Consider the following 22,969-nt stretch of genomic DNA (forward strand, 5'->3'; position numbering starts at 1 on the left):
TGAGTAGAACATATTGAATGTTAGACATAACCCAGTCCTGAAGGAAGCAAAAAAATATATAGGAAAATAGAGTGGGCACCCCAGGGCTCAGACCAATGTCCATTCAGAAATAAATCCAAAAATCTGCCAGCCCCCAAACAAGATTTAGTAAAAAAAAAAAAAAGTCCATTAAACATTTCAAATGATCTGTAGGAAACAAACACTTCTCGAAGCTCACCGTAAATACTTTCTCCGGTTGCCCACGAGCCCTCATATTTGTGTCATGAATTTGTTTCAGGATCATCCAGGCTTCATCGTGTTTCCCAACCTATAGCAATAGAATAAAACACGGTGTAACAGCAAAATTAGATATTTTCTTAACCACCATCCGTTAAAATGCACATAAATGTTATGGTAGCAGATGCCCTACTCTATAGGCTAGAAAGGACAATTGCGCCCCCTATTAGTTGGATGCTGGAAATTTTGGTTAGACCAATAGTGATTATCTAAGGTTGTTGTTATAACCTTATGAGATTCCTTTCCAAATCAGATCCTCTTGTAAGTCTTGCCATAATAACTTTTTCTACACATTGGGGCAGATTTACTTACCCGGTCCAGTCGCGATCCAGCGGCACGTTTTTACGACGCCGATTCGGGTTCTGCCGGGATTCACTAAGGTCGTGCGCCCGATGTCCAATAGGTCTTGCTGCTGCGCTGAAGTCCGCCAGAGTTCACTTTCTCCGTCTCGGTGTATGTGAGTGCTATTCTTGCGACATAAATTTTTTTTTACATTCCACGGTTTTTCCGAATCCGTCGGGTTTTCCTACGGCCACGCCCTCCAATTTCTGTCTTGTGAAAGCCGGCGCCGATGCGCCACAATCCGATTGCGTGCGCCAAAATCCCGGGGCAATTCGCCGCAAATCAGAAAAATTTGCGAAACCCAATGAAAATGTGCGATTAGGACCCTTAGTAAATGAGCCCCATTGTCTACAACCTGTGGGAGTAAGTTCAACAATTTTTTTGTTTCTAATGGGTTTTCTGGTATTCTGCTCCCCAACATGGGTTGGATGAGGAGATCATTCCAATGACTTATGGTGGAAAGCTATGTACTGTAGACTTATGTATAATGCCAGGAAAGTTATCATCCTAGTACATTAGGTATAAATTTATATGGCACTGCTAGAAGGGCCTTGGATAAATTTCTTCCGATTTTGGCTCCTTAGATCAAGGCACATATAATTGGGATAAAACACTCAGGGAGTTCCACAGGGTTAAATGCATGTGTAACCATGTTCTTTTCAACCTTTATTTTTACAGTCTTTGTATTCAACACTCCTTATGTCAATTCACAATGAATGTGTACAGTTGTGTCCTTGTACTTTTTGTTAAAAAGCAATCTGGTCAACCACTTCAAAATCTATCTTCTATCTAGACAGGAGGCTTTCCTTACATCTACATTGGACAGTTCTTTTATTACTCTTCTTTATAGAAGCAGAATGAATTCCTTTAATGATGTTAGATCCTTCACATGATTTATATCAATGGAGCACCAATGGACCCCACTAATTTAGAAGTGCCTCCATCATCTTCCACAAAATAATAGCACATTATTTCTGCCATTTTTTCATTATGATGCTCAATTTAAGAGATATGAAAAGATAGTTAGGGGTAGATGTTTGGTAAATGCTAAGTCAGCATTTATTTATCTCTACTCTCCTATTAATATATTTGCCTGACAGCCTAATAAACATGTCATTTCTATGATTGGAAGGACATAATGGGAAGAGCAGCTGCCAGACAGCGCTGACCTCTGGTATACAGATTACAATCAAGTTATCTGATGCACTAAATACTCTCTTGTTGGATTCTTGTAATATTTCTTTGTAGATGTAGAGTAAAGCTCCCGGCACACCAACATTGGAAACATTGGCAGTGAAAAATGGCTGATTTGCATCAATCAAAGGTGTTACATTTAGATGTGCCGTGTATTCAAAAAACAGGCTACACACTGCCAATTTTCACTGTTGTGAGCATCTGCCTCATGTATTCTGTTATGGCTGTAGGTCTCTGTCAGTCTTCAGTTCTTACCTCTAAAAGGAATCGAGGACTTTCTGGCATGAAGGTGAGGGCCACGACTGCAGAGACACAGGGTAGTGCACATACGATGACAAAAACTCTCCAGCTGTGGAACTGATAGGCTGATCCCATACTAAAACTCCACCCTAGAAAAATAAAGACCATTTATAAATTCACCAATTTTCCAACATCCACCATAATTAGTAAAAAAAAAAAAATTTAAAGGGAACCTGTCATCAGACGAATCGCTATTAAACTGCAAAAAGTACCTTATATGGCTGGTTGCATGTGTGCTGTGTGCTAAATAAAGTGATAATGCTGCCTGCAGCCAGAAAAATTTTATTATATCCATGGTCTGCTTCGAGTCAGGGGGGTGGGGTTTTGGGTACAGCAGTCAAGCAGGCCGGCCCTCATGGCCGCATCTTTACATAACCACGCCTCCTTATCTCCCTGTAATCTCAGTCATGTCTCAATTCTCGCGCATGCACTGGTCATCTCTGCTACGGTCCTGTGTGTACACGGAGGAAGAAAGGCACAGCGGTTGAGGGAGAGGACAAGAAACCAGGAGGCAAGGCCTGCTGTGGCTACAAGGAGATAAGGAGGCACGGTTGTGTAAAGATGTGACTATGAGGACCGACACCTGCTTGACTGCTGTGCCCGGAACCCCACAGCCCTGCACGAAACGGTCTATGGATATAAGTCAAATTTACCGGGTGCAGGCAGCATTCTCACTTTATAAAGACATGTCCAGCACACAGGGAATGGGCCGTATAAGGTACATTTTGTATTTTAATACCTATTCGCCTGATGACAGGAAACTTTAAAGCACATTTCACATTAAAAATGGATACCACTATAAAGATAAAGACAAATAGGATTTATCAATAGATAGAAGAAATGTGCTAAAACCTGGGTCAGGAACTGGCACCGGCTATAGCTAAGGCACCGGTGAGACCGACTGCCCATCCCTCTCCTGACCGCTTGGCATGGATGTTGCATAACAGTGGGTTCCATGTGGCAGAAATATACTATCTTACATATTAATGATTATGAACTCTTCTCTACATTTAGACCATACTTATAATGCAGGACACTTCATAGGCTTAGTGGATAAGTGAACTGACAGATGCCCTATAAATATGACGTCCAATATTTGTAATAAACCCCATTGGAGGAGATTTAGGAAACCTTCCTTTTAAACTTTTCTGACAAGTAGGAAAAAAGGGATGTGACTTTGGAAAATAGGTGTGTGGCTTAATGAAAAAAAGTCTGTGTGCCTAAAATTATGCAAATCTGCCACAATTTTGGCACAATTTATTAGAATAAACTAGACCAACTAATAGATGGTGCAAAGTACAACTAGAGAAACTTATATTACACCAGATCTATCATCCAGCATCAGACACTGTGATAAACCGTATGTAATCTAATGCACTGCTTTACTTTCCAACACTTTAGTGTTTTATTTTTGTTTTTATAGGGACTTTTTAAATGGGGTAAAGTACTGCATGATAGTGCTAGAAACAAAGTGGGGCAGATTTACTTACCCGGTCCAGTCGCGATCCAGAGGCGCGTTCTCAGAGGAGGATTCAGGTTCTTCTAAGGTAGTGCGCCCGATGTCCACTAGGTGTCGCTGCTGCGCTGAAGTCAGTCGGAGTTCACTGAAGTTCACAATCCTATTCCTGGTGCAGGTAAGGGCACATTCACATGGCCGTCTGCAGGGACGTACATGCGGCCGCAAATTTGCGGCCGCATGTACGTCCCCATAGACGGCAATAGTGGCGCGGCGCCGCAGATCCGGCCCGCACACCGCAAAAAGATAGAGCATGCTCTATCTTTTGGCGTGTTTGTGGCCGTGCGCCGCTATTCTCTATGGAGGGAGGAGGGGCTGCCTCCTCCTCCTCTCCAGCACACGGCGGTATGCCCGCACGGCGGACATACCGCTGTGTGAATGTACCCTAAGTGCGTGTCGAGCGACACATTTTTTAAAAAAAAATACGGCGGATTTTCCGAATCCGTCGGGTTTTCCCCCCAATTTCCGTCGTGTGCATGCCGGCACCGATGCGTCACAATCCAATCGCGTGCGCCAAAAACCCGGGGAAATTCGCCGCAAATTGGAAAAATTCGGGTAACCCAACGAAAATGTGCGATTCGGGCCCTTAGTAAATAACCAGTGTGTTTTAAGATTCGGGAACCCCTGTCCCTAGATGTTTATCTGTTTCCTTTCTCTATATTTTCTATATTTTCATCCTTTTACTCACACACACTATAACTTTTAATCTTAAGGTTTTTACATTCTCTTTCAGTCCCTTCTATTCATTATCCTGTGTCCTTCAGTGACACGTCAGTGATACCCGCTGAGCCCTGCTACCATGGTGCCCTGCCTATTCTCCATCCAGAGGAGATGCCATATATCACTAAATCCACTCTGCAGGTTTATCTCCGTCACCCTCGCTATAAGTGCAATGAATGTAGATTTCTTCTTGGCCATAATCACACATAATGCAGAAAGTGGCCTTGATAAAATGATTAATGAGCTGCGGCCGAGTCCCTTTTTTCCATCCAAATATTGAAGCTGCAGTGAATGTGTTTCAGCCCTTTGTGTTATGTGGTTATCTTATCTGCTGCAGTCATGGATTCAACCATTTAATTACTTTTTTCCTTTATATTTGGAAAGGGCTTTTTCTCCTGTGGTTTACCAACCTGCTCCAGATATTTAATACAAGTATCGCTGGGATATGATCACTGAGTGTTAGTGTTAAATAGGTTTATAACAGTATTCTGGAGCTTCTTGATATGGTTCCATTTTACTTCTATTCTGTTTTATTACAATGGTGTTATTTTACTTTTTTATCCAAAGGAACACTGGGATGTCTGATAATTGGAAGCAATGGGAAAATGAAAAAAGCTGATTCCATCAATTCCCAAATAGTCCTGCACATTCCTGCGTCTTGGGAGATTACCCCCATGCCCAAATGGTATGGTGATGCATCAATTGTAGTGTGTGCATTATGCCTGTACTGTTACATCACTGTGTGCATTATGCTTGTACTGTGACATCACTGTGTGCATTATCCCTGTACTGTGACATCACTGTGTGCATTATCCCTGTGCTGTGACATCACTGTGTGTATTATCCCTGTACTGTTACATCACTGTGTGCATTATGCTTGTACTGTGACATCACTGCGTGCATTATCCCTGTACTGTGACATCACTGTGTGCATTATCCCTGTACTGTGACATCGCTGTGTGTATTATCCCTGTACTGTGACATCACTGTGTGTATTATCCCTGTACTGTGACATCACTGTGTATTATCCCTGTAATGTGACATCACTATGTGCATTATCCTTGTACTGTGACATAACTGTGTATTATCCCTGTAATGTGACATCACTATGTGCATTATCCTTGTACTGTGACATAACTGTGTATTATCCCTGTAATGTGACATCACTATGTGCATTATCCCTGTACTGTGACATAACTGTGTTTATTATATGTGTATTATAGAAAAATTATCCTTTAACAATGACATCATTTTAACTATTATCTTTGTACTATGATGTCACATTACCAAAATTCTGTGACATCATTGTGTGAATTATCCCTGTATTGTGACATCACTGTGTTCGTTATCTATGTACTGTGACGTCACTCTATGTATGATCCCTGAACTGTGACATTATTCATGTATGTGACATTACTGTGTGTACTAGTCCTGTACTTTCACATCACTGTGTGTATTATGTGTGTACTGTAACATCACTATGTACATTATGGGGGTCATTTACTAAGGGCCCGATTCGTGGTTTCCCGACGTGTTACCCGAATATTTCCGATTTGCGCCGATTTTTCCTGAATTGGTTTTCGTTCGGCCACACCCCCGATTTCCGTTGCGTGCATGCCAGGGCCGATGCGCCACAATCCGATCACGTGCGTCAAAAACCCGGGGCAATTCAGGGAAAATCAGTGAAAATCGGAAATATTCGGGAAAACGTGAATCGGGCCCTTAGTAAATGACCCCCACTGTGTGTATGTGTAGTTTCCCTCATCTGTGACATAATTGTATGCATTATTTCTTATTGCTGTTTTGTAACATCACTGCGTATATTAACTCTGTACTGTGACATCACTGTGTATATTAACTCTGAACTGTGACATCACTGTGTGTCTTATCGCTGGTATGTGACATCACTGTGTGGATTATCCGTGTACTGTGACATCATTGGGGCAGATTTACTTACCCGGTCCGTCCGCTATCCAGTGGCACGTTCTCTGCGCTGGATTCTGGTCCGGCCGGGATTCATCAAGGTAGTTCCTCCGCCGTTAACCAGGTGGCGCTGCTGCGCTGAAAAGCATCTGAACACGCTGGAGTTCACCGGGCCGGACCAAGTGAAGGTAAGCGCGTCCCAAGCGACACATTTCTTTTTTTAAATGCGGCGTTTTTTCCGAATCCGTCGGGTATTCGCTCGGCCACGCCCCGATTTCCGTCGCGTGCATGCCGGCGCCGATGCGCCACAATCCAATCGCGTGCGCCAAAATCCCGGGCAATACAGGGGAAATCGACGCAAATCGGAAATATTCGGGTAACACATCGGAAAACCGCGAATCGGGCCCTTAGTAAATGACCCCCATTGTGTGCATTATCTCTGAACTGTAACACCTCTGTGTACTTTTCCTATAATTTCACATCAATGAATGCATTATCCCTGCATATAATGGACACCAAATAAGCAGAAGCTTTTGTGAATATACTACCGAAACTGGCCAAGCTACAGTAAAGTGTCAATTTAGTTTGCTTATGGTCACCTGTTATGACCCTGAACGCTATTTTTAGATTTATTCTTACTATTAATACAATTTTTACTGTCAAGACAACAGAGTGCATGCTTCCCTAAACCTCTGTCCCTGCCTATTTGCCGACCCTGCACTAAACTACAGGTGAAAACTGAGCGGCGGTCCCTACTCTGGATAAGTGCACAGTACAGAAAGTCAAACTGACAGAAGACAGACATCAAGGCAAAGTCTAGCATATCAGCGAAAAACCAAGTTGCTACAAAGTTACAAAATCATGCAGCAGAGTAGTCAAGGTTAAGGCTAAAAGTCAGAGCAAGATCACAACATAAAAACTCCGAAAATCACAGGAGCCAGAAAGACAAATTCAATAAGAGGCTCAGGCATATAAAACTAGGCGGGAGAACTGATCTGCAGAACCTTGCAACATCAGCAACCAAAAACCAAGTAAGATGCAGAAGGAGTCAATTCTAAGGGTTCTGGCATGGACTCCACACAAACATACAAAATTTTCTACTTTGTACTTTTAGCCGCTCAAACACAATGTAAAGTAACCTTTATTATTCCCAATTTTATAGCCCATGAACACAGTACAGCCTTCAGCTAGAAAATGAACACAGCTTTGAGTTCCAGCCCTGGGAAAACTGTAATTCGCTGCAGAGATTCAATATCACCTTCTCAGTCGGCTGCCTGCATGGAATGACTAAATGAATCACAAAGAATCACTAATCAGTCAAAGTGATAGATTAGAAAGAAGGAACAGTGAAGCAAATGTCGTAAAACAAATTACCGTGAAGTCTCATATACTAATGGAACATTACAATTATTACGTCCCGCTTTACATTGTCCATTGCAATTATTAAACCCATTCAGAATGTTTCTCCAGGTGTATTTTCCATTTAGGCAATTTCTATCTTTTGCACTTTGGTCGATCTTATTTTGTATTATTTAGATTGCATTTTGTATTATTTAGATTACATTGTGCTTGTGGTAAATATGTATTGATCATCTTTGGTGATAAAGAAAAAAATTTAGGAAGAGGTGAAGAAACTGATGGAGAATGTATAAGGAGGACAGGAACAAAATATAAGATAATATTGTAAAATTTTAAAGCCATTAGTAATTGATAGACAGCCGTACTGCAATTGGCTCCCCACCCTCTTAGCTGTGTGCATAAAGTAAGTGAGATAGTGGGGCTCATTTACTAAGGGCTCCACGGCCGAACTTTCTTCGGGTTACCCGACTTTTTCCGTTTTGCACCGAATTCCGCCTGGATTTTGGCGCAAACACGCCGGCTTTCACACAACAGAAATCAGGGGCGTGGCCATCGGAAAACCCGACGGATTCGGAAAAACCGCAGAATTTGAAAAACAAATTGTGTCGCAAAATCTATCACTCACATGCATCGGGGATAGGTTGGTGAACTCCGGCAGACCTCGGCGGACCTCGACGCAGCAGCGACACCTGGTGGAGATCGGACGCACAACATTAGTGAATAGCCGGAAGACCCGAATCCTCGTCGGAGAACGCGCCGCTGGATCACGACAGGACCGGGTAAGTAAATCTGCCCCAGTGTGTATGCAGTGTTGCAGTCCAACCGATATCCTACGGATGTAGCTGTCTGCTACGATGGAATCATGTGATCGCTAGGGGGTGCCAGTTTGACAAGTCATTAGTAGTTATGTAACCAAACAAAATCCCTTTAAGATGCATGACTGCGCTCTTGAGCTTTGACTCCTTGGAATCCTTGCAATAGTGAAATAAACAGTGGGGAGTTTTAGGAGCCATTGAAGAGCCCGGCCAGTGCTAGAGCGTCCAATAGCAAGAAATAGAGTAGCGGCATAATGGACAATATATGGAGCTGTAGTATGATGTCCTAATAATAACTTTAAATGAAGTTCGCTGATAGGACCACCTATGTCTTTGCCTTTAACTAAAGTCTTTTTACTGTGCTGGTCCCAGAAATTAAAAGTTATGTAAATCACTGCCAACTTTTTTCTTTCCTGCTTATTGTTTTTATAAAGAGAGAGAAAAAAAGTAAATTTTAACAAAGGTAATTTTTAAAAATGTCCCACTGTTAAGCTCTCCTGCTTAACGGTCTAAAATTTATCTGAGATGGTCCCCTCATGCACAAGCCACAGCTCAGATGCACCTATTCTCCTGCCATCTCACAGCAGACAGCTCAGGCTGATAAAGCTCAATCCATCCTCAATGAAGCCCCTCCCCCTTTGTGTAACACTCACTCACCGCTCAGTCTATCATCTCCCACTGGTAGAAGTTTTAGTAGATAAAAGACAAGATCTTGTGATAAATCGCTCTCTCAGACAAGAGCCAATCAGCTTTGGCTATTCGGTTATTTCTTGCAGTTTCTTTGAGACGAAACCAGGAGTGGTGAAACATACAACAGGCACAAGTATTTCCATCTGTGTAGTCGTTGTAGTACCTGTACTTTGTGTTCCACCACTATTGGTTTGGGCTCACAATCAGGGGTGTAACTTAAGGGGGTGCAGGGGGTGCAGTCGCAACCGGGCTCAAGAGGCTTGGGGGGCCCATAAGGTGTCAATTTCCATTATGAGGAGACCAGTATTATAAACCATAGATTATAGTCGGGGGCCTGGTACAGACTTTGCACTGGGGCCCATCAGCTTCATGTTACGCCACTGCTCACAAAAACAGATGCAAATAACTGAAGGCCTAACAAAGAGGTAAACTGAGCCTTATACTTGTAGTAACATTTGACATAACTAGGGTGTGTATCCATCACCAAATTCCCCCAACTATTAGCTTTTCAAAATAGCAGCTTTACTCGGATGATCATCACTTCAGCCTTAATTTCAGGTAGAAGGAGGTAAAAGGCAGAAGGGCATGAGCGATGACTATCTTACATTATCTTATATAGTGTGAGCTAGTTTTCGCGACGAGATACTTTACTACTTTCACATTTAATATCATTAAGATGGGCACTACTCATAAAATCTTTGCACAGGGTCCGTGATGTGTTAACCTTCTGGTTGGAGAATCCCATAACCGGTTCATATCATTCCTCAGTCGTTTTATGTGCATGCAGCATACAGTAACAAACACCAGTAAAAGAATCCCTTTTCTGAGGAAATTTTACTGCATAAATACCCACCAGGAGCTAATGATAAGCTGATGCTGGGAATCTCATTAGAACAATGTGGTCATGTGAGGCGACTGCACTGACTCCATGGCTGACTGAGTCAGCGGCTGGGGAGATTTATAGACCCACAGCTCTGCCGAGTCCTTGATTGAGTTTGGTTCAATGCTGCTATTCAGTGAGAGCGCTTTACACCGAGAGAGAAATAATAAAATTTCCCATGAATCAGCAGCAGACCTGTCACTGTACGGGCTGGATGGGGCCATTAATAGAGGGCTATTCTGCTACTCTGGACACAAAATATACAGTGTTCCTGGAGGAACCATGTAAGAGACATTTCATTGCATGACGTAAACTGCATCCTCTTATTGCACTCAGTGGAGTAGACATTTATGGTGTGAACTTAATGGTGCTCACAGCCACGGAGCTTCTTGATATATTACTTACCACTGTTATGGCCAAGCGTAATGTCTACCTTCTATATTCTGCTTAACGCCTTCACCACTGCAACTTTTTTCGAACCCTTGTGACATATGATTATTGTCAAACATTGACTGTGCAACAATAATGGGGCTCATTTACTTACATTCCCTCTGTAGTGCACTGAAAGGGCATTGTCTGACGATAATGCACTCTGCCGCGATTCACTAAGATCGTGTGCCCGATATCCTGCATGTGTCGCTTCCCCGCTCAGGTCCCACAGAGTTCGCCTTCTATTTTGTGGTGCATGTAAGTGCTTGGGCTTGTGACACAATTTGAAAGTTAAATCCCGCGCTCAGTCTGAATCAGTTGGATCGTCTGACGGCCCGGCCCCCAATTTGTGTCGCATGGCCGCAATACCAGCGCAGACAAGCCATGCAATCCCTGAAAAAGGTGCAAAGTCTGAAGAATGCAAGGATGAGCCCCAATGTGTAAATAAAAAAGTGGCAAGGGGTGTGCCCGCTAAGATCACATCTTTGGTGCACTGAGAACCTAAAGGTAAAACTGAAGTACTGGGAAATAGTAACTGTCACATGTATGGGGGAGATTTATCAGAAGTGTCTGAGGTAAAACTGTTTGAGATGCCCATGGAAACCAATCAGAGCTCAGCTTTCATTTTATAAACATCTGTGGGAAAATGAAAGCTGAGCTCTGATTGGTTGCCATGACTTCATACAACCAATTTACATCTCACTTTCCACAAGTTGCTTTTCTGGATGATGCCAGCGCACATTAAAGAAACATCATCTGGAAGGTGTTAAACACACTGAATATATGAGTATACTGAATATAATGGTTGATTTCCTTTAATCTGCTTGACAACATACTGCTAATGGTTTATTAGCCAATTTTCATTGCATTGTGTATTGGCACGCTTAGCTATGAAGACAACAATTGTCAAAAAGGACTTTAAAGACATTAAATGGGTCCTACTTATATGTGCATGTCTTATTTCTTTATACCATATGCACTTGAGTATATATGGTATATGTATACATTGGTATTGTACAAATCAGTGTTTGGAGCAGCACAGTGAGACAGGAGGATCTTGTCCAGAGGCTGGGTCGTTTTTCTATACCACGGTTGAATAAACCTTCACTTTTTTTTTGGAGTGCTGCTTCGTTGTGCCTCTTTTACCAAGTTTATTGGTATTGTATATATGGTATGGTATATATGGTACATATTGGTATATTTCTCTATTATTTCATACTTTCTGTATTAGTTTTTATAAAAGCTTGCCAAGGGTCCCCGCAAAATATCAGAGCAAAAATAGAGGTGATTGAGGCCAAATAAGGACAAAGCAACACAAATACAGAGAGAACATACAGCTAATAAGATTAAAGGACAACATCTATCAAAGGCTCAAGGAGAGCAGGTATCAAAGCAAAGTACCATGAATGCTAGAAGTGTCTACTAACAAAAGGAATGACCTGACCTGAGCTTATAAATCAGATATGAGTCACAAAGAGCCCATTCTGTCCAGCAGTCAAAACAGAATAGAGAACACAAGCCAAATATCTTGAAAAGTAAAAGGAAAAACTTAATTAAACCATCTGACTGATGAAAGTGGTTGACTATATACTGTATTATGTCTTTGATATAATTACATGTAGCCTCATCCTCAGGAATCTTCCCTTGTTACTTTGTACATAGCTTTAAAATGGTGCAGACAACAAAAAAAGATGGATGATGGAACCATACTGCAACTATATGTCCGCAACTCCATACAGTTCTGTGCAAACGTTTTAGGCCAGTGTGGAAAAATTGCTGTAAAGTACAGTAGCAATGCCTTTAAAAATAGAAGTGTTAATAGTAGTATTAAAAAATGTATTCTGCAGCAGGACAAGCTACTCCAAACATACAGCCAAGATCTACAAAATGTCCTACACGTGAACGTCTCCACAGAATCCGGATCTCAAATCATTGAATCGGTCTGGGATTACATGAAGGAATTAAAGAAGCCTTGGTGGTTAGTTCACCAAAATGTTTGGAAAAACTCCTCTGCTGAATTCCTTTCAAAACTGTGTGACTGTGCCCAAAAAATGTTTGCATGGTACTATTTGTCTGGAAGGTTAACCTCATAACACATTGGTAGCTGCATTTTATGATAACAGTAGAAGTGGACCTTCTAGCTGCAGGCTAAACTGAGCAGTATGCAAATATACGTTTTCCAAGGTGTTAAATGGAAAACAATACCTCCTTTTGCTACCTTATAAGGCAGCCCCCTTAACGCCAAGCATGAGCTACAAGAAGTCTAAAAATATGGTGTGGGATTAAGCCAAACCTGTATATCTATTCCATAAGGAACAGACTCTCAACTGTAGACAGCAATGTTTCGACCTGGTTGGGTCTCCATAGTACAGTGTAGGGAACTGGATTGACTGTGTGAGGGGCTATTGACAACTAGGGTCAGACAGTAGGTGTTCTATTTGCATACTTCCCAGAATTCCCTAGAGGGGCATCTATGGCTTTAAGTCTCCACATGTCTTTAAGGTGGCCTTAATTGGCAAACTCCATAAGGAGAACACCTACTGTCTGAGGCTAAACTGAGCAGCAGAGTCTAAGGGATTCATCTGTATAGTCTCTTTAAACCTTGTACAGGGATAGGGGGGGCACATTTACATATCCGGCCGCAGGAGTTCTCCGACTATAATCCACTGTGCCGCGTTTCACTAAGATTGTGCACCTGATATCCTGCATGTGTCGCTTGCCCACTCAGGTCTTACAGACTTCATCCTCTTTTTAGTGGTGCATGTAAGTGCTTGGGCCTACAACACAATTTAAAAGTTAAATCCCGCGCTCAGTCCGAATCAGTCGGATCAACCGACGTCACGGCCCCTAATTTGTGTCGCATGGAAGCCGGCGCAGCTGTGCCAAAAACCAATCGCGTGCACCAAAATCCCAGCGCAGACACATTTTAAATACCTGTGCAAGCCGTTTTAGCCCTGAAAAAGGTGAACAGTCCGACAAACGTGAGTAGCGCAACCCTTAGTAAATAAGTCCTATTGTCTTCACTATTAGGATATTTGTCCTTGTATCAGCTAAGAGGCAGTTATACACATATCCTGCACGAAAATAGTTAAGAACAGAAAATAAAAGGAAATAAAAAAATCGTGGGATGCACAGTTATTATTTTCAAGAGGATACAAACACTCGGATGAGTCTTTTACGATACAATGCATTGAACGCGGGTGATTATTATAGTTCAGCCCACGCAATGTCACTTATAAATCTTCACACAAAGCCTCTTATGCAATGTGATTATGCAGATGAGCTTGAGGTAGATAGAGAAGGTAATGTAGACGTGAGATGACATGAGGCATGGCTTTGGAACACGAATGATAGATTCACTACGGCTAAAAATATCATGTTTTAATTGTTAGGCTGTACAGACCCAGTTTCTCATATTATTGTGGCCTGAAGGATTTTCTCAAGTAACACCATACAAAGGAAAACTGAGTGAACATATTACATATTCATACAAATTGTGAATTATTGCGGTCCATACCATTCAAAGATTTTTAAACTAAAGGACATTTAACATCTTTAGATGCCACGGTCAATGGTAAACCAAGGTATCTAAGGCATTTGAAATGATCCCTATTGGTTGTCCTGAAAGTTGAAAGCCTAATCAAATCCCCCAAACCTGCTATTTGGTCTTCTTATTTAATCCTTCCAAAAATACGTTGTCATTGTCTTGGTAGAGTTAGGAATACCTGAAAGCAGGACCGTAGCCAGATCCCTTATAAACAAACCTTAAGTATAAATGTATTACAGTATTATATCAGTGTACAAGTCCAATATTAGGCCCTTTGCACATGAACGTATTCTTATTCAGGCTATAACCTAGGGGAGCACATGGCCAGGTGAAGCAGGGTTGAGTGTTGGGTCTCTGAGATTCCTTCCCACTCTTTCTATGGTGCTAACGATAGAGTTCTTACTAGTTGAACCATACTTTACTGTTGATCTGATCATTGTTTGCCTTTGTTTATACCATTTTATGATTTTGTCCTTTGTTTGCTCTTTTTGTTGTGACCTGGCCCTGGTGACTAATCTAATCTATTTCTACTATCTTGTCTTTGTCTTCGTGTTTTGCACTTTGGTGATGGAAGGGATTGTTGACCAGTTACTGGCCACCACCTAGAGTGGTTTAAGTAGGTAGGGCAAGATTGGTGGCTTCAGAAATAGGGCCCTCTGTCTTGTCCGTTTTTCAGTCCCTAGTCACCACATTACAATTAGGAAAATTCAAGGAAAAAATAAATAAAGAGTTTAATAATATAATAAAAGATGAAATAACACATTAACGATGTATAAAAAATTTTCATTTTGGTATTGTTAAAAAACAGCTAAATACCAACATGAAGAGAGCCTTGGAAAATAAATTATGTCAGAATTGATGTTTTCTGGTCAGCTCACCCCATAAATAAACTCTCTGAAACCCATTGATGGAAAAATAAAACAGATATGGCTTTCAGTAAATGGCAATACAAAAACTAATATATTTTCAAGCTATTTTGGAGAAGAACTATATTATTGAGCATAAAGTTTTAGTAGAGATAACATGAAAGTCAGTGTCAACCCGACTTCTTACTGATTGCTCTGTCGCTTTTCTTTACACTTTTCTGAAAAAAAAGTAGAATAATCTGCACCAAAGGTAGACGTAGAGACCAAATTATTGTACAGCTTCCTAGTAAGGATTTGTAAGTAGCTTAAAGTATATAATGTAAATCTATCATAATACACATTTAAAGAAGAATTTTCACCATCAACTTTATCTTTTTGTATTCTTTAAAAAAATTATTTTAGCACAGCTGGGGAGAGCCTTTTGACAACAATTCCAATGATACCTATGTCATACCGCTAGCTTATTTCTAGCCTAAGATACAACCTGGCATATCTATCAGCCCTCTATTCTCCTGAAGTGGACAGGCACTTCCTGATTGGGACTTCAGCTAAGGGCACTGACACCAGAGCAGCTTCCCTCACTTCCCATAATGCTGAGCTCTCCTCTCTAGGGCTAGCAGATCTAGCACACAGATTATTACACACACATATAAAACTATGCACTGTTACACAGATAGACCTATAATACCCTTAGATAGACCTATTAAAGCCTTATGACTACGATGCACACTTCCTGCTATGATGGATTTGTCAGCCAGAACATTCAATAGATGTTATCACTCTCCTCTCTTCCCTAGCAGTGGAAGGTGGGGAGTGCAGAGAACTGAAGACATAACACACAAATAAATAGCCTTTATCCTATGTATAAAACTGCTGTGCTTATCCTAACCCCTTCTCTTCACTGACCCGACTATAGTCTTGTCAAAGCCTCCAGAGAAGTTGGTGGTGTGCAAGAAAGACTTATGGTTTGTAATAGATTCTTTGTTAAATTAATCATCTGCAGGGGGAGGCGGAGGACTGTGTGTGGGAACATGTGAGCAGACGCTAGACAGGACAGAGCAAACATGAAAAAGCTGTTTACTGTATTTACTGAGCAGAGATCAGATTAGTGCTCCCCTTACACTTCTGTGACCCTCACTCCATAGACTGCATCTCCTTTCCTGTTTCATTCTACAAAGCTTTCTTAGCAACCAGAATGCCAGGCTGACAGTGCTGATACGGGATGATAACAGAGGATAAGCAGAGAAACAGCTGCAATAAGGTAATGAATTGGAAAATATATTGGAAAAAAATTAGTTTACAGCTCTTGCAGCTATAGAAATAACTTTATAAGCTTTACAGTTATGCTTTAAAGGACATCTACCACCAAGATGAAGGATTGCAAACCAAGCACACGTACATGCAGGTGTGTGGCTCCTTTGTCAGGATTGGCTTTTCATTTAGCTTCTTAAGCCCTTGTTTTTATGAAGCAAAGGTTTTAAAAATTATGCAAATGAGCCTGAGGAACTCCAGGCTCCAAAAATGTCTATGGAGCTTGGAGCCCCTCAGGCATAATTTTTGTAACTTTTTTTGTAAAAACAAGGGCATAAGACGCTAAAAGAAGAGCCGATCCTGCCAGAGGGCACACTCCTGCATGTAGGTGTGCTTGGTTTGCCATCATTTATTCTATTGGTAGATGTCCAATAGAAAGAAAGAAATAGGCAGGCACTGGATCTTTACTTCTACCTGGCACTTCTACCTGGCATTATTTTTAACAGCAAGTATTGTAGCTCAGAGAACACTAAGATGAGATTGTTATCTTTGTTATGACACTAGAAACATGGTTTTACTTCCTATAGAAGTGAGGATAGAATTTTAGAGGTTCTGCCTTCAGGCTATAAAAGTTACTCACCTCAGGCAAAATATGACTCTTATCTGCTCATTCTCTCATGACTTTGGAGATGTTTTTATAGCATAACAGGTGAGATTTCACATAAACAAGGGAATTCTAGAAAGGACATTTCATACCCTACCTGAGGGGGCTAGTTCGTTTAATGGGGTAAAATCTGGTGACGGGTTATGAACTGGCCCAGAATCAGTGCATTCAAATATCTGGAATTAGTGGAGGTGGTGAGAGGGTCTCTTTAACCTGACCTATTTCTGGATTTAAGAACCAAGTGAAAATAAAGTGAAATAAAAAAAAAAGCATTAAAGAGTAGGATACCTCAAACCAGAAAAAAGTGCACTTTGTACAGCAAAACTTTGTTACAACACAAGTAAAGATAAAAGTAAGAGGTCATTATCTTTTATTTTACTGTACCAACATTTTCTGGGTTGTATCCAAAATCTGCAGCGGGGGGACAATACAAGTGTGGCAAGGCACCAGCCTGGAAACATTATTAATCCGATAAACCCTTTATACTGTGTGATTTTATTAAAGGCTTCAGAAAGATCATTGCTCCCTTCTTATCATGTGTCAGATTATATAACGCTGCTCTCAAATGTTTGCCAAGCTAGCTTTTTCATAGAAATTAGACTTTCATTGGCTCTTATACTTTGCAACCTACATTTTTGACAATGTGAGAACTCTCATTATGTAAAGCTGATTTTCTTCTCATTTTCTTACGCATTGTTTACTAAATCGTATAGTCTTCTGGGGATACTTCTTCTTATGGAGACCCAGCTGGTTAAGGAGACCGGAAAGCAATGCTTTCTGGGAAAAAATATAAAAACAATCTCTTCCTCCATTAAAGGGAACATTTCTCTTTTTTTGACGATTAAACTGCAAGCATAGCTCTAAAGTGAATTTATATACTTTCATGGCCATGCCCTTGTTATATTGCACCGTACCGCTTCATACACGGTGAAAAGATAGGACATGACCTATCTTCCCTGTGTTATGGATCCGTGCGCCATGCATAGCTATGGAGAGGGGAGGGGTCATCCGCCGGTATACATTCGTGTGAATGTAGCCTCCCAGCTGTCATTGCAGTGATCGCCACCCTCCAATGATGTCACAGAGGGCACCGACCGTGATTTTATGGTGGCGGTGCTCAAACCCTAAGAGGTTAACTGCCGCAATTGGTGCCAGCACTGACTGCAGCAGTTCCCCGGAACGTGTCAGCTGTGTAATACAGCTGACATCCACCATGTATAGAGAGGGCTCCATCCTTGAGCCCCCTCCATTCTCCCCTTCATGACCCTGCTCAGCGTGTATTTACGATGGGTGGTTGTGAAGGAGTTAAACTTACCTGTAACAGATGTTATTTAATAGGACTAATATTTTTACATTTTTTTTATTATAAGAGGCCAAAATTTTAACACAATAGTCTTGACTTCTTACTTCTCCCATGCTATAAGTTCTCTTTGTCTGAAGTTTATATGCAACATATTGGTAATGGGGTCACCGATTGAAACTACTTAATTTGCAATACAAAATCTATAACAGAACAAACCATCTAAATTTTACAGTTATGGTCTCCTTTTGTGAGATTGAGTCCCTTGGGTCTTCTCAGGCTGAAAGTCAAATTACACCCTGTAGTTGATCCCTTGGGGCTCCAACTAATTCACCTTAAAAGGATTCTGTCAGCAGTTTTGACCATACAGAGCTATAGACAATGTTAGGTAGCAGCCGTGGACATCTGTGTAACCATACCGTTGTGTGTGTTGTAAGTAGCAGCAGGACTGTGAAAAATTAGTTATATTCTATTATTGTAGTTGGACATTTTCTACAGTCCTACTGCTACTAAAGTAGGGTGATACAGAGCTTAATTGCCAATACCGATTATTGTCTGCAGCCTTGTATTGTCAAAAATGCTGACAGATTCCCTTGAATTACCTTTACTAACGCATTGTTAAGCATTATATATACAGGCAGTCCCCGGGTTACATACAAGATAGGGACTGTAGGTTTGTTCTTAAGTTGAATTTGTATGTAAGTCGAAACTGTATATTTTATCATTGTAGTTCCCGACAATTTTTTTTTTTGCCCCAGTGACAATTGGAGTTTCAAATTTTTTTGCTGTAATAGGACCAAGAATTATCAATAAAGCTTCATTGCAGACAATTTTAAGCTGATTATTGCAATCTGGGACTATTTTAAAGCATCCAGAGAGCTTCCCCAGAGGTCACAGTGGGCAGAGGGGTCTGTCTGTAACTATGGGTTGTCTGTAAGTCGGGTGTCCTTAAGTAGGGGACCGCCTGTATATTATATTTAGATATATAATTTGACATTATATATATTACTTTTATATACATAATATGAAGCAGACTGTGTATCTTGGATGCCTTCCACTAACCCCATTAACCTGCAAAGCTTGCTTATAATGATGTTTTTTTTGGTGGCTGTTTTATATACAGCAAATACTATATAGAGTAAAATAGCTTGGAGAAGAGTGTATTATTTCCTTCCAGGACACTATTCATTCTTATCCATCCAAATCACGTGTAACAAATAAACCCGCGTGCCTTGAAGAAAACATTGTTACTAATGGAAGCTCAGTATTGTATTCTAGAAACCCTTGGATGGGCACTCAAGTCGCTGCAGAGATGGGAAAAGGCTTTGAGTCCTGAGCTCTGTGCAACAAACCATATCATGCCTGAATGATTTCATACAGAGGAGCCACTTCGGTAATAACACTCTAGAGATGGTATTGATTCAGCATATAGCTGCGCCAGCACTGCATAGTTTCTTTAAAAAGACAAAGAATTCAATTATTTCCAAGCAGAGAACATCTACAGCCTTCTCAGTCACTAAATGTAATATTTTTTTTGTAATACAGTGCGCAATATTGGGCAAATATATACTTTCTAAATTAAAGAAACTGTATAGTGCTACTGCAGTTTATCCTCCATACACTTGAATCGGAGCAATTCTGCAGTACCCAGCTTGGCCACTACGCAGAGAATGGAGCTGAGCTCCTTCCTCTGCTCTTTGTGTAAGTTCTGGCACCAGCTGAATCCAGTTGCCAGTTCTGTAAGTCATCAATATCTTTAAAGTAGACCTACCATCAGTAATCTACCTATTAAGGTAGATCTGATGGTAGGTTCCCTTTACTAACCTGAGCCCTAAACTATGCTTGCATAACCTATAACAATCCATCTGATATGCAAATTTTTGGAGAGGCTACTGGAGTGTCAAGTAACCTCTTGTTGAGTGGGAGCAAAAGCTACTCCCCGCCCCAATAGCCTCTGCTGTTCCTGCCTACCCGCATGCGCAGGGACCCCCGGCTTCAGTGCTGGACATGCACACGCCCATCGCCGCTAGTGTCCGCATTGACGCTGGAGCCACTGTGCATGAACAAAGCTCTAGAAGTCGGTGCCTCTTGGTAAACTGTGCGAGGAAAGGAAATTCCAGATCCAGCCGTGTCAAGCGCAACTCGAACTTTATTGTGGCATATCATTAAAATCCATACGTGTCAACGGTCAACGCATTTCAAACAGAAACCATGACTAAGATCGGTGCTTCCGTTTGAAACGCGTTGGCCGTTGACACGTATGGATTTTAATGATATGCCACAATAAAGTTTGAGTTGCCCTTGACATGGCTGGATCTGGAATTTCCTTACCTCGCACAGTTTGCCACGGCCCTCACAGAGGGGTTATCCGTGCCTTGTCTGGCACTCTACAGTAGTAGGTGAGCTGGACTTTTTTCTATTTTCTGGTGCCTCTTGGTAGGCAGGGACAGGAGAGGCTGCTGGGGCATGGAAAAACGTTTTAATCCCTCTCCATGGAGAGGCTACTCCACGCCCAAGTAGCCTCTCTAAAACATTTACATATTAGATAAACTCTAGATTTCCAATGGTAGGTTTCCTTTAAAGGACAGTTTTACTCATGGTGGACATGTCCTACTAAGAGGTTGCTCCACAGGACTTCTTTTATATTAACTCTATATTTTGCAATGGAGTTATTAAAACTATGCTTATCAGCCTGGGGTTGCCCCGGCTACATTTCGGGAGCACCTCAGAGCATCTTGTGTTATACTTTATTCACTCTCCCATACAATACAAGTCCCACCTGGTCCCACACGACAGCTGTTCTATGCACTGTGGATGGGCATTTATTGCTTATGGCTGTCTTAAAGGGGTTGGTTCACATATTATTTGAAAGGGAGTTTATGGTAATATTACAAATTGTTCTGTTGGATGGAATTCTAAATTAATTCAACATAACATCATGCATATGATTTATTATACTCTGGTTATACAGAACGGAGATCAGGTTTGAGTCTGTTTGCTATAGATGTAAGGACTCCGGTGCATGTATTCTACATGTCATATGGAGATGCTCTAATATTTTTGTTTTTTTGGGAAGACATATTCGATCAAATATCTCATGTTGTTAAAAATTAATATTATTCCATAAATTCAAAACAGCTATCCTAGGTGTTATAGAGGAAAATCTTCAGGACCGAAGTCACTTTAGTGTTATGGGTAGGGCCCTGCATGTTGGATGTATTTGTATTGACAGAAAATGGGGTAGCAGGGAGAGACCTAACAAAATCCAATGGCTGAGACTAACTAACAAAAAAAACAAAATGAGAGGATCTGGTGTACCAAACAGGGGCCAAAGGGTAGGATTATGTGGAGGAAAATCTGGGCAAAATGGTAATGATATATACAGGCGGTCCCCTACTTAAGGACACCCGACTTACAGACAACCCATAGTTACAGACAGACCCCTCTGACCTCTAGTGCAGCTCTCTGAATGCTTTACTATAGTCCCAGACTGCAATAATCAGCTGTAAGGTGTCTGTAATGAAGCTTTATTGATAATCCTTGGTCCCATTACAATAAAAAATGTTTAAACCCCAATTGTCACTGGGTCCAAAATTTTTTTCGTCTGGATCTACAATTAAAAAATTTACAGGTTCGACTTACATACAAATTCAACTTAAGAACAAACCTCCGGACCCTATCTTGTATGTAAGCCGGGGACTGTCTGTATCTGTATTTTATTCTTTTTCTCCACCAGTCGGATGGGGAGGATGCAGAGGGGGGTTATGAGGGTAAGGGAAAAGAAATGATTAATCTGTATGACATAGGAAATGTTTATGGTGCACTGACAGTTTAGACTTTTCAGGCTAATTCTATGAATGCGGAAGTGGACCTCCACTATGGACCCCACTATCAGTCAAGTACATGAGGTTCAGTGCAGTTTCTGGTTCCAGCCACTATACAGAGAAAGGAGCCAGACTTCCAGCTCCATTCTCTATTGATGTGTATCGACGCCCAAGTGTTGGACCCCCACAATCTTAGATTGGTGACCTTACCTATGGATAGACATATGAGTAGTAATAATTTCATACTGGGGAAAAAAAAAATTTCTACAACTTATTAAAAGCTAAAAATACACGAAAAAAAGACATTGGAGCTGCAGTGATGGTGTAATATATACAGTGCCTGGAAACCTCACGGATTTCATTCCCAGCAGGAGCTATAGATCAGACAGTAAACACATGTACAATATTATTTTCATGCTGTTCACATTCGCTCCACATTTTTTGATAAGCATCTTCTGAACGCGTTTTCCAGAATGTTATTTTTTTTTTTTCCTTTTAATAAAACATCTGCCCAACATTTTTTCATTTCACTTTGGGCTTAACAATCTGGACGTTTAAGTTTCTTATTACCTTTTTTGCGAGGAGACATTTGGAGCTTTTCCATTAATTTTGCTTCCTGAAGGCTACCAGTGGCATTTTTGCAACTGGGTAAATTAAATTGAGCATAAAGTCATGAAAATAAGAATCATCAGAAGGCATGAAAGTTGTATTAAAGTTTACATATCAGATCGGTTTTATGCGATATGAAAAAAAGAATTATGTTGCGTGAGCAATTTTGCTGAGCAGAGTAACTAAGTCTAGAACGTGAAAAGCAAATACTGCAAATCCAATATACATAATACCTCCAGGGCTCTGCACGACTGATGCACACTATGGGCTAAAGTCGTTTTCCTGATTTACAGGCAGTCCCCGGATTACGTACAAGATAGGTTCCATAGGTTTGTTCTTAAGTTGAATTTGTATGTAAGTGGAAACTGTATATTTTATAATTGTAGATCCAGACAAAAATATTTTTTTGCCCCAGTGACAATTGGAGTTTCAAACTTTTTGTTGTAATGGAACCAAGGATTATC

At 41.0% G+C, this 22,969-nt stretch overlaps 1 protein-coding gene across 1 annotated transcript in view; it reads right to left on the reverse strand.

Annotated features, from left to right (window-relative positions):
* SV2C (synaptic vesicle glycoprotein 2C) overlaps positions 1 to 22,969 on the reverse strand; it is a 96,887-nt gene that overhangs the window by 17,367 nt on the left and 56,551 nt on the right. The window contains exons 5-6 of the mRNA XM_072138184.1: positions 2,068 to 2,201; positions 218 to 307 (exon numbers count right to left, since the gene is read on the reverse strand). Coding sequence (XP_071994285.1) covers positions 218 to 307; positions 2,068 to 2,201 — 224 coding nt within the window. The remainder of the gene's footprint in view (positions 1 to 217; positions 308 to 2,067; positions 2,202 to 22,969) is intronic.

This window comes from Engystomops pustulosus, chromosome 1 (assembly GCF_040894005.1).
Source record: "Engystomops pustulosus chromosome 1, aEngPut4.maternal, whole genome shotgun sequence".
Classification (NCBI taxonomy): Eukaryota; Metazoa; Chordata; class Amphibia; order Anura; family Leptodactylidae; genus Engystomops; species Engystomops pustulosus.